Source organism: Sus scrofa, chromosome 17 (genome assembly GCF_000003025.6).
Source record: "Sus scrofa isolate TJ Tabasco breed Duroc chromosome 17, Sscrofa11.1, whole genome shotgun sequence".
Taxonomy (NCBI): Eukaryota; Metazoa; Chordata; class Mammalia; order Artiodactyla; family Suidae; genus Sus; species Sus scrofa.
Genome location: NC_010459.5, coordinates 8,780,198 through 8,802,155, shown reverse-complemented (window position 1 = coordinate 8,802,155; position 21,958 = coordinate 8,780,198). Strand labels below are relative to the sequence as shown.

At 50.6% G+C, this 21,958-nt stretch overlaps 1 protein-coding gene across 1 annotated transcript in view; it reads right to left on the bottom strand.

The window, feature by feature from the left end:
• LOC100517735 (chondroitin sulfate N-acetylgalactosaminyltransferase 1) overlaps positions 1-6,699 on the bottom strand; it is a 45,853-nt gene extending 39,154 nt beyond the window's left edge. Inside the window, exon 1 of the mRNA XM_021077676.1 lies at positions 5,736-6,699. Coding sequence (XP_020933335.1) covers positions 5,736-6,345 — 610 coding nt within the window. The 5' untranslated portion in view covers positions 6,346-6,699. The remainder of the gene's footprint in view (positions 1-5,735) is intronic.

The window sequence follows — 21,958 nt, the reverse complement described above, 5'->3', positions numbered from 1 at the left end:
GAGCAGGGCCAGGGATCGAACCCAAGTTCTCATGGATACTAGTCGGGTTTGTTACTGCTGAGCCACAACGGGAACTCCAACATGTGTGTTTTTCTGTATCTAGACTCCACTCGGCACCGTGCTCCCTAGGGACATCCATGTTGTAGCGGGTATCAGTGCCTCGTTTCCTTCTATGGCAAATAATTTTGTGCGGATAAGCCACATTGTGTTTATCAATCCATCCAGAGACGGGCGTTTGGGCAGCTTCCACCATTTGCTATTAGGAACAATGCTGCCACGAACATCTGTGCACAGGTTTTGTGTGGATGTAAGTCCTCCTTTCTCTGGGGTAAATATGGAGGCTGTAGAGCTGCTGGGTCCCATGGAAACTCCGTTTCACATGTTGAGGAACTGACAAACTATTTCCCAACCCTGCCTCTCCTCTCAACCCACTCGAATATCACCTCTAGCCTGCTATCAGAGTGACTCACCTAGAAAGCCAATGTAACCACTATTGAAAATGGTCAGGGGAGTGAGTGCCCATCGTGGCTCAGTGGGTTAAGAACGTGACATACTCTCTGTGAGGATATGGGTTTGATCCCTTGCCTCTCTCAGTGGGTTAAGGATCCATGTTGCTGCAAGCTGTGGCGTAGGTCACAGATGTGGCTTGGATCTGGTGTTGCTGTGGCTGTGGTGTAGGCTGGCAGCTGCAGCTCCAATTTGATCCCTAGCCCAGAACCTCCATATGCCACAGGTGCAGCCATAAAAAGAAAAAAATGTCAGCATGAGAGCAGATGGGAGAAGGGACCATCCCTCCCCCCAGGACACTGTGCTGGGAACAAGGGGCACAGGCTGCAAGGAAGGAGAGAAGGAGGCCCAGTCACAGCCTGTGCCAGAGCCCCAGGGGAGGCAGCAGCACAGGGTGCAGAGGGGAGAGCATGGCCTCCCGGGTTTCAAAGTCGTGGCTTTATTTCCTGAACAAGGGTTTGTGCAGTGGAGACAAAGAGCTGGAGCAGCCGGTGCCAGTTTCAGCCACCAAGGTATCCCCAGACCCGCAGGGGGCAGGGAGTGGAGGGGGTGCAAGAAGAAGGATTCTAACGTGGGAACAAGACAGTGCCTTTCCCCTTCTGTCTACGACCCCTTAACTCCCATCACCCAGCTGATACGGCACAGGGGTGACAAGGATTCCGGGCAGACTAAGGTCAGAGGCAGAAAGGGATAGGAAATAAAAACCCTGCATTGCGGCAACAAGGAAGGCAGGGACGGCTCCACACACCAGTTTGGGGAACATGTGCTTGGAAGTTCGCAGTTGTCACTGTGAGAATCATCTTAGTTTTTATGATGATGTGGCCTTTGAGAGAAGAAATCCAAGTGCCCAACACTGAGGCATTAAAACGCAAATAAAGAGCAGACACACAGCACAAGATGGGTTTTAAGCAACAATGCTGCTTCTCTGACTCAGGCCATTGAGAAGAAACTGTGGATTCGCGGTAGGTTTCTGCTCAGACATCCAGCTTGGGATGTCCCAACATTCGCACTAAGAGTGAAATCAATGCAATAGTTGTTTTTCTTTTTTCTTTTTTTTTCTTTTTTTACGGCCGCACATGCGGCATGTGGAAATTCGCAGGCCAGGGATTGAATCTGAGCGGTGGCTGTGACCCACGCATGTGACCTACGTAGCTACAGCAATGCTGGATCCTTAACCCACTGCACCTGGCCACAAATCTAACCTGCATCCTCTGCAGCGACCCGAGCAACTGCAGTCAGATTCTTAACCCACTGCGCCATGGCGGGAACTCTGCAATTCAGCCCTTTTAAACTGTTGGCTTGAGCATGACAGTTGTGAGAAGAGATTATTGATTCATAGAGAAACAGAAGTAGACAGAGCAATCAATAGATTTTAAATTATTATTATAAGAAGTGGTTTCACACCTCTGCTTCCACTTCCAGATATAACGAGCTTGAAGATGCACTGCTGGAGTTCCTAATTTCAAATGCAGGGCTTTTCTGAACTTCGTGAAGAGCTGGACCACAGAACAAACAACTGGCCCAAATCTGGGGAGAGGCAGGGTTGCTGGCTCAGAGGAAGGTCACAAAGTGAAGGAGCCAAAAGCAGGCTGGCGGGACGGGGACACCCTGAGGTCCAGAGAGTGAGAATTCTGGACGCCCCCCCTCCCCCGCCATCCCCCCGTGGATCCTCCTTCAGAAATGTCACCAGGCAGTCACAGGAAATCAGAAAGGGCCCTCAAAGTGCTCCTGAGATGCCGGCCTGGGGGTGGGGTACAGCAGCCTTGAAGGGGGTGCCCTTCCCTCCTGTCCACTTCTGTGGAACCAAAACTTTATTGCTGGGTAAAGTGCAATCCAGCTGGGGAAACTGGTGAATGTTCGCTACATGTAGGGAGAGAGGAGTAAATAAGCCTTATTCCCGGGATGGGGGGGCGACAGGAAAGCACCCCAGACCCAGGGACCTGGTAGGACTGAGCTTTAATCAGGGTGTCAGAGACCACCCCACTCCTCACAGCCTGCACAGCCCAGCCAACAAGCTTGAAAGCTTGAATGACCAGTGACGGCAGAACTGCTGGGGAAACAGGAGAGGAGCACAAAGAGACCTTCCCCGGGGTGCAGAGCACAGCGGACCCAAGTTATAGGGTGGGCGGAGGGCACTCAGGCAGACCCACCCCTGCCCTGACATAAAAAAGCTCTGGATCCTCGCCCGGTGCCTCAGTCTCCCAGGAAGCAGGCAGTATTGCTGCAGGGCATAGAGGCGGGGCTCACCAGGCAGGCAGCTACAGGGTTTTGGAGCTAGTTCCATCTACTCTGCCCTTTTCTTGTTTTGTTTGTCTTTTTTTGTTTTTTTTTTTTTTTTTTTTTTTTTTTTTTTTTTTTTTTTTTTTCAGGGCTGCACCTGCAATATATGGAAGTTCCCAGGCTAGGGGTCGAATCAGAGCTGCAGCTGCCAGCCTACACCACAGCGACAGCAATGCTGGATCCGAGTCACATCTGCAACCTATGCTGCAGCTTGTGGAAATGCCAGATCCTTAACCCACTGAGCAAGGGCAGGAATCGAACCCACCTCCTCATGGACACCAGTCGGGTCCTTAACCCACTGAACCACGATGAGAACTCCCTGTTTGCCCTGTTGTAAAACGCATCTCAGGGTGCCATGAAGATCTGCACTTTCGGAGTTCCCTTAACAAACCCAACTAAGATCCATGAGGATGTGGGTTCAATCCCTGGCCTCGCTCCCTGGGTTAAGGGTCTGGTGTTGCAGAGAGCTGTGGTGTAGGTCAAAGACACAGTTCAGATCCAATTGCTGTGGCTGTGGTTTAGGCAGGCAGTTGTAGCTATGATTTGACCCCTACCCTAGGAACTTCCATATGCCACGGGATTTTAAAATAACACAGTCAAAACGGAAAGCTGTACCACTCAGGAGTTTGTGAAAAAGTCACCAAACCACAGACATAAAGGGATATTTTCTGTTTGCGAGAGGAGATAAACAGGTTTCCTAAGGCACAGGACGTGATCATGTTTTTCTACTTTATCTTCTTCTCCCAGATGGTTGTACAAAGAAAAAAAAAATCATGCTATTATGTGAGAATACAATGCAGAAACCAAAGCCAGTGAAACAACTGGGGAAAGGAAACTGGAGCAAATGCTGTCCCCTCCATGTTTCAGAGACAGATAATCATTAAATCCGTACAGCTAACAAATGCGATGGTCAACAGGCACCTGCTGCCCCTCAGCTGGTGTTGAGTCGAAGCAACTGTCATCGTCCGAAAGCATGACCGGAGGCAGGCTTTTATCATGACTTGTTTAAACACAAAGAACCCCCAACCTCATCGCACTAGTTCAGGGCTCAGCGAATCCCTGGCCCTCGTTTAGAGCTCTTTGAGGATGTGGAACCCACGTTTTCCCACGGTCTCCCACTCAACCGCTCTGACATTCAGACCACCAACACCCAAACACAAAATCGGTTTTTCTAAGGTTATGTTTAGAAACCCTACTATGTTTTTTATATATATGTAACATTATATATATTACGTATTATTTTTAATTTTTATATTTTCAATATAAAAATACCTATTTTTTAATTTTTTAAAATGTTCTTTTCAGGGTCGTTTCTGGGGCTAGGGGTCGAATCAGAGCTGCATCTTCTTTCTCCTTAACTAGGTGTAGCTCAAAGAATCATGAACCAGGACTGAAAAGGTCTTCAAATGTGATTCAGCCCACCTGCTCTCTGATGCTAGAATCATGGCTTATAGTCTCCTGGCCACATGGCCAACCAGCTGATGACAGGATTCCTGCAGTGACGGGAATCCCACTCTGCTCTGAAACATCACTCTACGACCGCTCCTCCTTATGCTGAATTCAACGTGACCTTCCTGCAGCTCCTGACTGGGGGAGTCTTTCGCAAGGCCCCCTTTCCTGAGTATAAAAGACTGCCTTCACAATCTCCTACGATAAGCATGAACAAGTGAGATAAGCTGTGGGTATGACAGTCAAATATGTGTGAACGCATTCAGAGTGTTTGTGTCTATTTACTCATATTATGAAAACAGCTGCCCAGATGTTCCCCAACATCTGGAAGGTGTGTGGGGACTGATCTGCCTTCACACCCAAGGTTGTGTTAACCCACTGGGGGCAGCTATGACAAGAGGGTCTGCAACACAAAGTCAGCTGCACCGCAAGGCACATCAGCTCAGGCCCCTGTCCCTGTTGATTGAGAACCATGGGCCTTAATCTTTAGACACTGTGCAGAGAAGAGCAGAAAGAGTTTCAAATATGAATGCAATTAAAAATCACAAGGGTGGAGTTCCTGCTGTGGATTAGTGGGTTAAGAACCTGACATAGTCTCCGTCAGTGGGTTAAGGATCCGGTGTTCCCCGAGCTTCAGTTGAATCAGAGCTTCAGCCACTGGCCTATGCCACAGCCACAGCAATGCCAGATCCGAGCTAATCCGAGCCGTATCTGCGACCCACACCACGGCTCACAGCAACGCCAGATCCTTAACCCACTGAGCAGGCCCAGGGATCAAATCCACATCCTCATGGATACTAGTCGGGTTCGATACCAATGAGCCACAATGGGAACTCTGGCTGCTTTATTCTAAAAAAACTAGGCACAAACACAAATGAACATTAGTCTGTTCTTTGTCATCAAGAAAGGTGAGCCATTCACCTCCCTAGTTTCCAGCTGCTCCTGGAAACAACCTGTACAATGTGGCCTAGCAGTTAAGGATGTGGACTCTGGAATCAGACTCCCAGGTTCAAATCCCAGCTCTGTCACTTGCCAACTGAACACCCTGGGTTATTTACTTCATTAATCAGGGCCTCCGTTCCCTCATCACCCCCCAAAGTGGTCTCTGTAAGTGCAGAGTCACTAGAGCAGTGCCGCCCTGTTCTGGGGCCTGATGGCAGGGCTCCAGCTCTGCTTATCCTGCTCTGCGTGGGTTTCATTACTTCATGTTTATACTTTGATTTACTTCTTTTTTTGGTTTATTGAGAGGAAGAAGTTCTACCTTCTCCTGCCAGGAAACAATGAACCTGTCCATTCAGTGCCCATGGTTTCCACAAGGAAGGGAGTGGAAGCAGATGTTTCTGAAAAGTCGAAAAGTCACGCTCTCCCTGCGGAGTTGCTCACACAAAGCTGTGCACACGCCATCCCCAAAGCCACTGCCAGCCTACCACCTGCACCCTGCCTGGGCCTGGCCCCCGTGCTTGTCGACCACTTTCCACCCCCTTCGCCAGCGCTCCCACCTTCGATGAAGTCCGAGGCCGTGTAAGGACGCTGGTCGGGGCTGCTCTCGGCCGGGCTGTTTAGGGCCTCCACGGCCGACTGGATGGCCTCCACCAGCTCGTCCCGCTTGTCCTTCCGCACCGGCTTCTCCTCGGGGTGTCGGGTCAGGCCCGTCTCCAGCTGGTACACCTTCTGCAGGGTGAAGCTGTCGAAGGGCACCGCGGCGTACTCGGTGGCCTGCTTGACGCCGGCATGCACCTCTGCCCTGTCCACCTGGGAGCGCAGGAAAGCCAGCAGGTCGGCCTGGGCCCTCTCGGGGGAGCCCGCGGGGTCGCCCGCCAAGTGCTGTGCAGTCCTGAGCTGCGCGCTCCGCTCCTGCAGCTCCTCCTTGAGCTGTGCGATCTGCCTCTGCAGGCTGCCCACGTAGCCCCGGTGCTGCTCCTCCCACTCCTGCAGTGCCGCCTGGTACCCGGCCCGTCCGGTGGGGCCGCTGGCCCCGGGCAGCCCCCGCCGCTCACTGTCACCTCTCGGGGTGCAGGCCAGCATGTAGAGGACGGAGACAGCGCAACAGAGGAGCACGAGCAGGACGCCCACCCGGGAGACCCAGGCGAGGAGTCCCCGGCGAAGCATCCTTGCTCAGGAATCAGCCATGCGTCCACCACCTGCAGAGATCACCCCAGGACACCAGGTTCCACCAAGGGCATCCCTGGACTAGATCCTGAGCTGCTTCTGTCCATTTCCATCTACACAGCGTTTTGTCCCTGGGGGTCCACCACCATGGGAAGCAGTTTCCTGACTTCTGAAAGATGAGCTTCCGGGCAGAGGCAGTGAGTCAGGGGAACCATCCGAGTGGTCACACACGTTCCCATCATAGCCCTCTGGGCATGCAGACCAGAGCGGACCTGGGAAGAGACCAAAGGACAATGACACTTACTCAAGATAACAACGCCCTAGGGTTCACCTTGGCCGTCAGTATTCAACAGACCACCTGCGTGCTTTATGAGAAACGCTTACAACAGGTGATTAAATACTGTTCACTGCTTCTAAATCATAATGCAAATGAGCACTTGCAGGGTACTGCAGGACAAAGGAGGTGGAAAAAAGATTGGAAGAAAATACGACAAAATGTGAATTCTCTCTGGATGGAAGAATGAATGACGATTTTTCTGCTTCTCTGTATTTTTCTCTATCTTATAAGGTTTCCACAATGGCAGACATTACTTTCAGAGTCCAAAGGAAAGAGCAAAATGTGAATGACGATGAAACTCCAGACGGGGCTTGCCCGGCACTGGCCGGGGAGAACAGTGAGGGTCCCGGGCTCCTGAGGGCACCCACCCAGACAGAGCTGAAAGCTGGTCCCAGTGAGGACATGGGAAAGCACCTGGAGGGTCAAACAAGCAGAGGTTAAGTAGGAAACATTCAGAACGATCACCTCTCCAGGTCTGCCTGCAGACGGGGGGCTGTGAGTTTGCCACGGATAGGGATGGGGCTGGGAGAACAGAGCCCAGAAACACTGTTCCCTTAGGATTCAAACCCCAGGATGCCTCTGCCCCAGCCTGCAAGAGGAATCCGTGCTCTGACTGCCCATCAGGAATACCAGGCACATACAATTCAGACATCTCAAGAATGCAAAATGCAAAGCCAAGGAATACCACGCAGACTACAGAGCTTTTCCTACACGCTCTGCTCTGCACCTCAACTCCACCCCCAAAAGGAGGAGCTACGTGGCCCTGACCTGCCCTCCCCTTTCCCAGCGATTCCATCCCTCCTCCACCCACAGCGGACACCCCACTGCCTTCCTAGTGCAATTCCCTCCCTTTCTTAATCCCCTCTCCTCAACTCCCCTACCCATCCAAGCCAGAAAAAAGAAAGATACATGAACCAAATAAGACTTCTTGCTTAGGGAGATTTTAACACAATTTTCCTAGATGCATTTTTTTTTTTTTAAGCTTTTTAGCTTTTTAGGGCTGCACCTGCCACCTACACAAGTTCCTAGGCTAGTGGTCTCATCAAAGCTGCAGCTGTGGTCTACACCACAGCCACAGCAATGCCAGATCTGAGCCGCATCTGTGACCTACACCTCAGCTTGTCGCAACACCGGATCCTTAACCCACTGAGCAAGGAAGGCCAGGGACTGAAGCTGCATCCTCAAGGACACTGGGTTGGGTTCTTAACCCACTGAGCCACAATTGGGAACTCCCCCAATTTCCCTTTAGAATTAAACACAACATTCTCTCCCCTGGCCTGAGAAGTCTCTTGCCTATAATTCAGAGCAATACACAGTTATTAGTGCTAAGTTTAAAGTGCACATTTAGCCCTGGAAGCCTTTTCTGTCTGATGAAAATCTTGGGATTTGTATAATTACTATAATTCTGTGATTAAAAACATCTCAGCTTTGGTATTCAGGCACCTTACTGTTTTTAATGAAATCTCTCAGATGAACTCATTATATCTAAGTATTAAATTACCAGAGAGGACACGTTACCCTGTGATTCTGCTACTTTAAAGACTTTTACTTTAAATGTGTTGTCACTAAAGACAAAATAAGCAAATTAAAAAAAAAACCCAAAATGGAACATTCAACGCCACTTATTACGCCGTGAAAATAAAGTATGCAATCTTTCATATAGTTTATGAAAATATATGCCTTTTAGGGCTGCACCTGTGGCATATGGAAGTTCCCAGGCTAGGGGTCGAATCAGAGCTACAGCTGCTGACCTACACCACAGCCACAGCAACTCGGGATTCAAGCTGCGTCTGTGACCTACACCACAGTTCACGGCAACACCAGATCCCCAATCCACTGAGCAAGGCCCAGGATTGAACCCTCATCCTCATGCACACCAGCAGATTCATTTCCACTGCATCACAACAGGAACTCCCACTAATATATTTTTAATGGGATAACTTAACGTTTGCATAATAAATTGAAATCATGCTGGTTCACAGAAGCAGCCTATTAAAGCGATGGCTAAAGAAATTTAAAACTGTACAATAATTATTTTGTTCTGTTCCAATCTCTTTAAAGCCCAACCCAGCGTTTGAATTCACTTGTACAAAATTCAAAGTTAGTTAGTACCTCATCCTTGGGATGTAAAAGGAGAAGAAAAAAACAGATTTTTAGGAAGAAATGACTTTATAAAATAAAAAAGCCATAAAAATTACTGCCAAAGAATCAGTGATGGACTGCTCCTTTTAAATGTCAGGAGCAGATAATGTCAGAACCAAAATTCTGCATCTTTTAACACACATTTTCTGAAGTTTCTCGCAATCTAACCTATAATCAAAATAGTAACAACCAGCTACAGCTCGGAAGCTGGAGCACTTCCTCCTACTCTTACTCCTCCGCAGACAAGGGGTTCTCCTGGCAGCAAAGATGTTGCCTTCCTGGCCCCAGCACATCCAGGAAAGAACACCTCAGTGAGATGGAACCCAGACTAAACGCAATCTCTTGTCCCTCTGGAGACGTTGGGAGAATTAAAGAGGTAACATTTATAGTGTGTTTACAGGCTGCAGATGGAACACAGCGCATAATTACCAAGCACCATGACAAAGTTAGGGACGGCAGTGAAAATACAGCTGTATGATCCCAGCAGCATTGTGCTACTATTTTAAAAACCTAGGAAAGGCACCCAGATTTCAGACGAGCTCACTCTTTGGGGTGGTTGGAGAGAGAGGTAAAGCCCTGTCCGTAACCAACCTGAGGACCCGTGGGAGAAGGGAGTTGCGTGGGCCCACTTTCAACTACAGAAAATCCTTTGTGCTCATCAGTTTCCTTGCTGCTTGCATTTTTTAATCTTTTTAATCTTTTTTTCCTTTTTACAGACGCACCTGTGGCATATGGACGTTCCCAAGCTAGGAGTCGAATCAGAGCTGCAGCTGCCAGCCTACACCACATCCACAGTGACGAGGGATCCACGCTGCATCTGTGACCTACGCCACAACTCATGGCAATGCTGGATCCTTAACCTACTGAGCGAGGTCAGGGATCAAATCCACAACCTCATGGATACGAGTCGGGTTCTTAAACCACTGAGCCACAAGGGGAATTCTGCCACCTGCTTTTTTAAGAGCCCATCCTTCTTCTAAATGCTTTCCCCAGTGCTTTCCTGCTGCTGGCCAAGTCCGCAAGGGTGGTTCTGTGAGGCACCCTATCCAAAACACTGACCTGTTGGTTAGTCTGAAGGGACACCCAAGCACAGTGGCTTTGCTGCCGTTCTTACCATCTCTGGGCAACAAAACAGCAGACGGAGGCTTCTTCGGGGTCCACAGTGAAGGCAGAATGCGCCCCAGAGCAGGGCTTGCCAGGCCGCCAGGGCTGAGCCCACCCGACACAGGAGTACTCCCTAAACTCTCAGGCTGGCAAAGCACCCTCAGGGCAGAATGCGGTTCCCGCATCCTTGGGGTCAAAATAGCTCTAAAAACTTTTCCCCAGGGTCTGGAGGTGGGGGGGGGGGGGTTGCTTAAGGAATTTCTTTCTGAACATTTAAGGCAGAGAGCCTGAATGACACGGGGAGTGGGGGTGTCCAGCAACGGAGTGGATTTTTCGTACTCTAGGTACAAGCGGTCCAACAGCCCCAACCGCCTGCTCAGACCAGCAAGCATCCCGGGCAGCCCCAGATGCCCAAATGACACAGCAAGGGCCCAAGAGCGAGTCCCGAACCACAGTCTGTCCTGCGGAGAGCACTGTCCTTCTCCACCCTTACTGTTAGTGAGCACCTACTGTTACCACACACGGGTAAGACGTGACAGGAGAAAGACAGAACCAAGCACAATTCCAACACCAGCAAGTTCGAGAGCTTGCAGGGGAATAACTACAACGTGGGCCCCTAAGAGGGCAAAGCTATTAAGATGGATAGAAAGCATTAATGCCGTGCTCCCACCTACCGAAGGTACGGGGGTGGGGGGCAGGTAGTGAGAAGAGAAGTATGTTATGATGAAAGCTTAAAACAGATGTTAGGAATCAACAGCCTTCGTTCAAATAAGCCAGGCAAGGGGCTACAGGTCCTGGTTATCACTTCGTCATAAGAAGTGGAAGCTCCTGGAGAGTGAATGGAAGCCAGGTCTGGTCGAGAGTCCCACGCTCACCAGAATGGGGACAGTGGGGACGAGAATTTCCCCCATCAGGCAGAGGCGCTGTTGGGATGGATGTTCAAATGTCCCCCTACAGACCCCGGTGGACCTTTTGGCCGCAGTAGCTGTGTGCTGTGACAGAGCCTGCCAGGAGGTGTCTGTTAATGTCCACTAGAAGCTCCTGAGTCATAAGGGTCCAGGACAAGCTGTGAGATGCTGTCAGGACAGCAGAGGTGGTAAGGACGGTGGCTTGGTGGCAAGACCAGGTCAGGCAGTTCCACTTACTAGCGTGACAAAGGCGACCATTCAAGGAGTGGCACTGAACTCCACAGGGCATCTCCACCCTGCATGCCTGAACAACCTAGAGGGCCGATGGGGAAGAAACCCAGCAGTGTCTGCAGAGTCAGGAAGTGGTGGGCTGGGGCCCCCAGGCCGCCGTGCGCAGAGGCTCCTCCTGGGCACAGACAATCGGCTCTTTGACAGCTGGGACACAGCGGACCTTCAGTCCCGGATTAGCTGCACTAACAGAACATAAATCGAGGTCCTATCTCCTGGGTAAATGCCCACCCTGAATGTGTGTGCACAAGGTCTGCAAGAATAGTTATTCAAAGAGTTTCCCAATGCACTTCAAAATGTATAGAAAGTAACTCTGTAAACCTCACCCAGGACCCAGTTTAATTCCTATGTCCACAGTGGCACCCCGCTCCCAGGACGGCCCTCGGCATCCCTGCTCCTGGTTTCACAACTGAGCATCGGCAGATGGGACAGGGGCCAGTGTGAGGGACCCAGGCCACATGAAAGAAGGGGGGGGCAGGATTCTGCAGAATTCCACAAGTGAATAACCAGAGCCACTGTGTCAGCTGAAGACTCCACAGCTCCCAGCCCTACTCCTGCCTCCTCTCCAGAGACTCTTTTTTCCATTTTTTTTCTTTTCTTTTTTTTTTTTTTTTTTTTTTTTTTGTCTTTTTAGGGCTGCACCTGCAGCATGTGAAAGTTCCCAGGCTAGGAGTGGAATCAGAGCTGTGGCTGCCAGCCCACACCACAACCACAGCAGCGCTGGATCCAAGCGGAGCCCGTGACCTACACCACAGCTCATGGCAATGCAAGATCCTTAACCCACTGAGCAAGGCCAGGGATCGAACCCACACACTCATGGATACGAGTCAGGTTCATAATTGCTGAGCTACAATGGGAACTCTGACACACTCCTCTTTCTAACTTTTTCCATCTGCATCTCTTCAAGGAGATGGGTATTTACAAACAACTTCAGCAGCAGCACCTCAGGGTTCACCATAACCTGCTCTGGTGCACACGTGCTGGTTTAGGCTGAGACATTGCAGAGAAGTTAAAGCAGCCTGAAGATGAACATGACAGAGGGTATAATCCTCCTCAAACACCACCCCTGCTCCCGAGAAGCTTTGAGCTGGGCTTCTCGGGGGTCACAGATCTTTCTGGAATGCAGGCATCTCTTCATTGTGTCTGGAGTCACCAAGGACCATGTGCCCAGTGCTTTATGCTCAGGGCAACTCAGGGGCAGAGGGAAGACCTATGTCCACGGTGCAAGGACTTGCACATGATGTCACAGCATCCATGTGGCCCAGAAGCATCCTGGTAGACTCCTTCCACTGTGACACCAGGCCCCGCAGCATGCTCCCCGCCCTCCCCCTCCCCCAGTACAGAACCAGCTCCACAGACTCACTCCTCCTCCGGCCTCGGCACTCAGACCAGCCAGACCAATGGTCTCCAACCCGAGGAAACATCAACAGCACTGTCCAGGCAGGAAATAACTTATGGACAAGTAACACCTATGCGATGTGTTCATTGATAAGTTACATACTAATCTTACGCTATCATATTACATATTCACAAAACAGTACCCTAAAATAACAAAGCATGAAAAAGTGGTTTTGACGTCTTCTCACTCTAATGGACTGTCTGAGTATCGCTTCCAGCTCACAGGTAACTGCTCTCTGCACTGCATTTTGCTGTAGTGTCCACGGGGCAGAGCAGCACTCCCGCCACCCCCAGGGCCCCAGCGCCAGGCTCCTTGGGGTGACCTTCCTGCCTCCGGACCCCCGATTCTATTCCCCAGGCTCCCAATTCTTGCTGCTCTGACACTGCCTGACCTGCCAGGAACACACTTCCTTCCCTTCTGACCTGAAGGATGTGGATGTGGGCTTCTAGATGCCCTGGGGTTCCCGTTCTGAGGTCCACCCTGTAACCAGCTCTAGGTGCTCGTTCCCACGGCCCAGAGGGACGGGCTGCTGACCTCTAGGTCAGTAATTCCCTCACTGGGAGGTGCCCCTCCATCCCTCAACTCTACTCGGGTCTGAAAGAGCCATTCCAATTCCTTTTTTCTACTTTGAAGCAGAAAAGGGAAGATGTGGCAAAAAGAATTTGGGGTCTGCGAACCAGAAAAATGAATGCACGGAGATTCATCACAACTCGGAAGCCAAACAGCCAGGAAACAGGCTCACAGCCTCTCTGCTATTCTCTTTGGATTTGGTTTCTCATTTGCTGGTGAACCTTTGCAGAGAAGAACTGAAAGAGAGGGTCTCCCCAAAGACGCTAAGTTCTCTATCACCCCACCCCTGCCACCACCACCACCAGCCTCATTTCTGGAAGGTTCTAGGTGGTGGCCATGACACCAGGGAGTGCAGAAGAGCAGTGCACTGGGACAAGAAGGCACAACTCGGCCACTTAGAATAAGCCTAATAAAGAACCTTTTCCTGGAGAGTTCCTGTCGCGGCTCAGTGGTAACAAACCCACTAGTATCCATGAGGATGCAGGTTCAATCCCTGGCCTCACTCAGTGGGTTAAGGATTTGGCACTGCTGTGGTTGTGGTGTAGGTTGCAGACGCAGCTCGGTTCCCGCGTTGCTGTGGCTGTGGTATAGGCTGGCAGCTGCAGCAGTTCTAATTCAACCCCTCGCCTGGAAACCACCATATGCTGCAGGTGTGGCCCTAAAAAGTAAAAAAAAAAAAAAAAAAAAAATTGATAATAATAATAATAAAGAACCTTTTCTCGGAGTTACCACTGTGGCACAATGGGATCAATGGTGTCTCTGCAGCACCGGGATGCAGGTTTTTTCCCCCTGGCACAGTGGGTTACAGGATCTGAAGTTGCTGCAGCTGCAGCACAGATCGCAACTGAGGACTGGATTTGATCCCTGGCCTTGGGAACTCCATATGCCACAGGATAGCAAAACAAAACAAAAGAACATTTTCCTGGCAGGAAGAGGCCCTGAGCACATGCGCAGGGCTGAGTCAGCTGCCAAAACCCTAAGAGAAAGACACCTGTCTCATCTCCACCTGCCCCTGGGTCTCCCACGTGCTCTGCGGCTGGTGGGGCTGCCCTGCCTGCAAGGCGAGAATCTGAGAAACCAGGCTCCCATCACCTCCTAAAGCTCACAATTCCATCCAACTAGAAAGCATGTGCTTGGGGCACACATCATACCGAGCATATGAAAAGTTATCTCATTTTATCCTCAAAACAATTCTATGAGCTGCATCTTATTATCCCATTAAAGATAAGGAAACTGAGGCTTAGAGCAGCAAGGTAACTTGCCCAAGGTACACTTCTAGCAAGTGGCTGGCCAAGCCTGGTTTTAAATCCAGCTCAGACTGATGCTAAACCCAACTCTTACCTACCAGACTATACTGTTCATCACCCTCACTAATCCCGAGACCTGCTCCCCATTCTGCACCCAACCTGCCCAACTTTTCTGGCTTCCGAACTCATAGTGGAGCTTGCCTGGCCCCTCTGATGTGGTAGAGGCAACTTTTCTGTGTGTTAACGTTTTGGCTCTGCATTGAGCAGCGGTTTGTTATGTCCACACCCCTCAACGGCTCTGCAAACTTAAAACTACATCGGGTAATAACACCGATCCCGGCCATGTCTGGTGTGAGCCTTGCTTTGGCCCCCCAGTGAGGTCAGGACCGGACACCCCCGCAACATCCAAGGGCTTCTGAGCTTAGACCCACATGTCAGGTTTAAGATGGCTCAACTAGAAAACACCCGGGCACGTAGAAGTTCTTCTTTGAAAGGAGACGAACAGGTCATCCCTCGGTCAGTCAGTTATGATGCTGGCTGGTCTCACTATGAATCCTCTCCTGCCAAATGCCTCTTTCCTCCTGAGGCTGGCAGGAGGAGCTGCCCACACCACGGCCTTGCAACACGTGTCAACAAACATGCTCCCGCACAGGCAGAAGTCACAGCGACAGCCCAGCTGACATGGCTGGAGACTCAGGGACGTGCGCCCCTGGGAGACCAGGTCCCGAGGTCCTGAAGAGCAGCTTCCAGAGATAGGCCCGCTCTTGATTAACAAGAAGGGGTCAAATTAAAAGTTCGCAAGGCCCAGTGCCAAGTCCTTCCAGGAAAGCAGCAAGCCCAGGGCCCTATGCTGACACCAGGTGGAGTCGCTGAGCAGTGCATGTCACTCCCAGGAGGGGTGGGAGGGGGGAGTCAGCCACCCTATGCCAGGAAGGGTGTGGTGGGCTCACCTTCAGTCACAGTGAAGGCTGCATAGAGAAGGAAATTGAAGCCCCCTTCCTGATACGATGCGTGTGCAGATGGAGGAGGGGGAGGAAGAGAAATAAGGGTCGCCAAATACCCTCACCCTGTCCCAGCCAGTCCCTTTAAAACACCAGTACACACAGCTCCCAGAGCAGGTACGGCCCACCCAGGGCCTCCCAGGAATGACTGGCCCTCGTGCATCACCTGCTATCTCCCCAGATCCCCATGTGCATTGTTGAGCCCTGTTCTTGGACAAGGACACTGGGGTCTGGGGAGGCCTGAGACTCGCCCACACAGCCAGCGGCTCTACATCCCAAAGCACTCACAGTCATCAATACCCATCAGCCTGACACTCCGGGGTGTAGACAGACTTCACCTCATACAGGATGAACCCAAACAGGAGAAGGAAGGCAATGCCCACATGCAGGGCCACGTAAAGAGCACAGGAAGGTGACAAAGGGCAGCAGAGAAAGCCCTACAAAGAGGCAGGACCAGATTCCAGCCTCTAGAAGTGAAAGATGATGCGTAGCCTGGAAGTGAGAAGAGGGGGTTGCAGACAGCGCCTCCCCTCAGGCTCCCCTGGGCAACACTGCTCGGTGCAAACGGTGACCACCCCTGGTGGTCCTCTGGCTCTCGTGGTCACCCCATGGCTGGTGTGGGCTGACCCCTCCTGGGGGGTCACTCTGTCCTCCTCATCACAACCCCCGGTGATGTGTCAAGGGGGTCATCACCCCAGGTCTCCTGAAAGAAGGGGGTCGTCACAGCAGCACCCCCCCGCCCCAGCAAGGCCCTGAAGGAACAACCTCTGGAAATATCCTGAATCTAAGGCACTGTACCCACATAAGCCCACCCGCATATTTTGCTGGTGTGTTTGAGGCAAGAGGGTTAAGGAGGAACCTGCTAGTTTCAGTCAAGGTGAAATAAGCAGCCTAACACTGCTTATTTGGTCCTCCTCTTCCTCCACTGCTGACAAGGAGCAGCACACAAACAAGGGTTGCCTTGCTTCTAGAAAGTGGTTACTATGTAACAGGACCAGAGAAACCGGCTTGTACAGAATTACTACCGTATGGGGCTGATTATGGGGCTAGATCAGCAGAGCCGTCTTGAGTATAGAAATAGAACCAAGAGTATAGGAAAATGACAGAGCATGTCCAATGTTATGTAAATGCAAGATGTAGTATTAATTTCACAAAAGTAACCAAAAAAACCCACCTAGAGCTGATTAAAAATGCAATTTTGCTGTCAGGTCTCGGCCTCCAGGTCCCACACGCACCTGCCTAAAGCCCCCAGCTATTCCTCAGCCTCCATTCCTCAGCCTCTGATCCCTCCACTCCTGCCTCTTGTAGCCAAGTATCCTTGCTGATGGGTCCACCGATCACCAAAGGATCAGCTAAAAGTACTTCAAGATACTATTCCTTGGCAATTCTGCCATGGCTCAGTGGTAATGAACCCAACTAGTATCCATGAGGATGTGGGTTCAATTCCTGGCCTTGCTCAGCGGGTTAAGGATCCAGCATTGCCATGAGCAGTGGTGGAGGCCAGCAGCTGCAGCTCCGATTCAACCCCTAGCCTGGGGCCTTCCATTTGCGGTAAGTGTGGCCCTAAAGAGACAAAAAAAAAAAAAAAAAAAAAAAAAAAGACACTATTCCTATAAAGGAATTGACTTGAAAAAGAACTTGCCTGATTTCTACACAAGATAGCACAGAGTGCTTATTTAATCCAAGACCGGTTTTCAGTTTAATACTTTTTAATAATCCACCAATATTCCTCTGCATCCCTCTTAAGACATTCCCTGGAGACAGCGGCCTTCCCCTTTAGGACTCCTCAAACTGCATCCTCCTGCTTCTCATTTGTCACGAGGCAGGTTCAATTAACATCAGAACCATTCTGCAGGTAAGGTCACAGAGGCAGAGATTAGTCACTGGCTCGGGTCACCTGGCTACTGGGTTTCCAGCTCAGGCAGCATGGCTCCACCTCTGTCTCTCCATCACTGGGTGCCACCGCTTCTCCTTAACAGAGGCATGGGCATCATACAGGGAATGCACGGAGCCTGGTCAGGGAGCAGTGCTGGAGCATAAAGGACCCTGAGCAGAAGGAACCAGCCAAGCTGGCACCCTGACCTCAGTCTTCCAGCTTCCAGAACTGAGACATAATCGTGTGTTGTTCAAGCCACTGGGGACGATGGTATTTTGTATCCGCAATCTGTGCTAACACAGGCCTCCTGTCACAACAGGGAATTTGCTCTGTGGCCTATGGGCGACCATTAGCCAGCCGGCTACCTTTTTAAACAAGAGAGTCATATCATCTGAATTCAGCAAAGGGCAGTGTTGAGAGGGAGCAGAGAGGGCTGACCAGCATCGGGGGAGACGGCACCTCTGCACTGTCGGAACAAGGGGTGCAGAAGCGGAAGCACTAAATGTGGGATAGGGCAGGTTCGAGAACCGTTTGTTGAGTATTATTTCCAGGACCTGGAGGCCAGTGGACATGGGATGCTGAATGTCCACGGAGGACGAGAATGGAGGACGAGGATGGAGCTACCGCTGGGAATGCTGGGAAAAAGAAGAGGCACAGGACCAGATTCAGCGGAAAGAGGCATATGGTTCTGGACATGCCCGCGTGGCCCTGCTACAGGAATGATGGGGGTGGGAAGAGGGGTGCCAGCAGCCTCCAAACCTGTGTCAGCTCCTGCGCAAGCTGACCTCACACACTTGTCCTGACTCCCCAGAGCCCCTCCCCCTGCCTCTCCTGCATCCTCCCAGCACAGCTCAGGGGCTGAGGGTGCAGGTTCTGGGGGGTCTCAGCCCTGCTGTTACCTGGCCTCTCAGCCTCTGCTTCCCGAGCACGGGGGTAACGAGGACCCGTTTCACAGAGGCCCTGCCGTTGGTGCAGCATCAACATGAATGAAACCTGATCAGAGAGCTGAGCCAGGCGCTGGTATCTTCGCTGACCAGAAAATCTGGCCTAGAAGAAATAGCTGATGTTCATACAAAGTAATGAGGCTGGTATAAAAGCACAGTTAGAACCAGAACCTGCCTCTACCCTGCACTCCCCAGATGTGAAATCAAAGCAGCTCTCTCACAGAGTTCCCGTTGTGCCTTGGCAGCAATGAACTAGACTAGCATCCATGAAGATATGGGTTTGATTCCTGGCCTCGCTCATTGGGTTAAGGACCCAGTGTTGCTGTGAGCTGTGGTGTAGGTCACAGATGTGGCTTGGATCCCACATTGCTGTAGCTGTGGTATAGACTGGCAGCTGCAGCTGTGATTCGACCTCTAGCCTGGGAACTTCCACATGCCACAGGTGCAGCCCTACAAAGCACACACACATGAAAATAGCTCTCTCACATCCTTTTTTCCTGGTTTTTGGTTTTGTTTTTTGTTTTTGGGTTTTTTTGTCTTTTCGCCTCTTCTGGGGCCGCTTCCACGGCATGTGGAGATTCCCAGGCTATGAGTCTAATCAGAGCTGTAGCCGCCTGCCTACGCCAGAGCCACAGCAATGTGGGATCCGAGCTGTGTCTGCAACCTATACCACAGCTCACGGCAACGCCAGATTCTCTCACATCCTTATCACCCTCAGGCTCAGTTTATTTTTAAAAAGAAAAGAGGAGTTCCATGGTGGCTTGTCAGTTGGGAACCCAGCATTGTCATTGAGGTGGCTCAGGTCACTGCTGTAACCAAAACAAAGAAAAAGAAAAAAGAAAACCAGAGTACATCTGAAAATTTAACCCCAAACTGCATATAATAGAGCAGCAGAGACCCCAACCAGGTCACTGGGGATTTTACTGCATGTGAAAGGCTCAGCTTGGTGTCCAGGCAGCAGGCACAGGGGTCTTGACATCTTGACATGCTAGAGATTTCCTGACATCCTGACATGCTAGAGATATTCCTGGGCTTCAAAAAAAAATTTTTTTTTTTTGAACAATAATAAAAGCTGCTGCCCCCAAAAGCTTCAAAATGTCTGTGGCTTCAAGAGCCCCCTCCTGTGGCTGTTTATCACCAACCTGAGACAGAACAGTTTTCAGTTCAAAGCTGCCCAGGATGGGCATAAACTGCCTCTTCCTGAAAGATAAACTGGAATATTACCCTTTTGATCATGCACATGAGTCTGCAACAACTGTTAAAATTACTACAACTGCAAGAGCTCATCTCCAAGAAGCAAAACAGACAGTTTCACCCCATGCTGCAGTGCCCCGGCGGGCAGCAGGGCCTGTGGCCAACGGGTAGCAGCGCTGCCCCCACGCCCCACCCCAGCCCTCCCCTACTGTGAGGTGGTGCACGGGAACTCAGAAAATAACTCCCGAAGTTCAGCTGCGATGTTAGAAATAGCATGAGTCTTATCCACTCAGTCATCAAATACGTACTGAACGTGTCTGTGTGGACTAAGACAGAGACAGAGGAGGTGTCAGCCAAGGTCCCCGTCCGCACAAAGGTGCCAGGCAGTGGGAGGGCCTGAATGGAGAAGGGCCCTGTGGGGCTCCTGGGCACCAAGGAGGCTTTCTATGTCCCCCATTGCTTTTTAGGAAATAGGCCTCATTCAGCCTCCTTGACCTTCCCCGAGTTCAAACAGTTGCTAATCAGAGAAGGGGCTGCAGAGACAAGGGAGGAGCAGTCAAGAGACAACAATGCACCGAGTTCCCTTTGTGGCTCAGCAGGTTATGAACCTGACTAGTATCCATGAGGACAAGGGTTCAATCTCTGGCCTTGCTGAGTGGGTTAAGGGTCTGGTGATGCCATGAGCTGTGGTGTAGGTCGCAGATGTGGCTCAAACCCTGCACTGCTGTGGCTACAGCTCCAATTTGACTCCTAGCCCAGAAACTTCCATATGCCATGGGAGTGGCCCTTGGGGCAGGGTCCTGGTCCCTCCTCAAGGAATATACATAATATCTTTGAGCCTTTCTGCAGAACTAAACCCCCAGCAAATGGAAGAACTACTTGGTGAAGGCTTCTTCATTCTGGAAGAAGGAGGACCACCTGAACCAGCCTGGGGCCACTAAACACCAGCTCTAAAAGACAATGTGAGCTTACCTCTCCTCTGATCCTTATCTGCAGCCCTATTTTCCCACTCCCCAAAGTATAAAACCGCCTCCTACTCCCTTCCAAAGGGGGACACAGTCTTTAAGGCATTAGCTCCCTGTGGCCCCCTTTGCCTGGCAAAGTGTACAGCTATCTTTTTCTCCTTCACCCAAAACTCTGTCCCCATGTTTCTATTTGGCAATGGAGGACAGAGGCCGCGTTTCAGCAACAAAAAGAAAATTCCATGAGTCCATGATGACAACCAAAAGAAAAAAAAAAGTTTAACTTACTACCATTGAGGAGACTATTTTACCACCTTTCTCTGTAAAATGGCCAAGGCAAAGAAATAAGCATTTACCTGCTTTTTCAGGAGGAACTCAGCCCCCCCGCCCCAGTGATGAGAGAGAGTCCCTCTGTACAGAATAATAAAGCTAACGCTGTCTGAATTTTTTTGTTCACCATTTTATTGACAATGTCTACTTTTTCCTAGATTTTTTTCTTTCAGTGCTTTTCCACTGTAGGTTATTAAAAATGTTCAGTAGAGTTCCCTGAGCTCTCCAGCAGGTCCTTGTTGTTTATCTATGTTATATACAATAGTGTATATTGGTTAATTCCAAACTCCTACTTTATCCCTCCCCCTCCCCCCAGATATTTTTTCTGGTCCGGGTGTGTCTTCGGGTGTTTAAGCCGCTTTCATGTGTTTGGGGCAAGGCGAGAACCCCATGGCCCTGTCACAGTCCTTATTTACTTTCTTAAAATTAGCTCCTACGTGGAAAGATGAGCCGATTTCTTTTTCTTGAAACCAAGCTAATGGGTCTCAAGATTGACACAGAGGCAATTATCCTGCAGAAAGTGAGTCTAGGGAGGGCTCCACTGCTAATAAACATTGCTTTATTCCTGTTAAAAGCCTATAATGGGGAATTCCCGTTGTGGCTTAGCAGTAAGGAACCTGATGAGTATCTTTGAGGAGGCGGGTTCGATCCCTAGCCTTGCTCAGAGGGTTATGGATCTGGCGTTGCCCTAAGCTGTGGTGTAGGTCGAAGATGTGGCTCGGATCTGGTGTTGCTTGGGCTGTTGGTGTAGGTCAGCAGCTACAGCTCTGATTCGACCCCTAGCCTGGGAACTTCCATATGCCTCGAGTTCGGCCCTAAAAAGCAGGGGGGAAAAAAGCCTATACTGAGATGAGATTTTGAGGCACTTCCTTAGCTACAGAGGCAACAAGGTCGCTTGCCTGTGTTTGGCAGGTGTTTATGTCTTGAGTTTCCAGCTTGCTGACAGGACTGACATAAGCAAACACATAACAAAATGAAGGGTAGCTCTGTCAAACGTTGCACCACCTCAGCTTCAGAACCAGACATGAGACACTGAGAAGAACAAAAGGCTACCATCCCATCCCCACTGCAGCTCTTGTCACCAGCATGCCAGCTCTGAGAAGGACCAGGCATCTAGAAATGAAGCAAAGGGCATATCCACCACACTTTCAGGCCTCAGTGTTGCATAGGATTTACTGTTTCCTTCTGCCTTTATCTCCAGCAATTTAGAAAAGCAAGCCAGCCACTTCAGTATGGAAACTTCGTGTTCTTTGTCCCATTTATTTGCCAGGTCAAGGTCTCCCCCTCCAGGGCACAGGAGCCCAGCAGCAA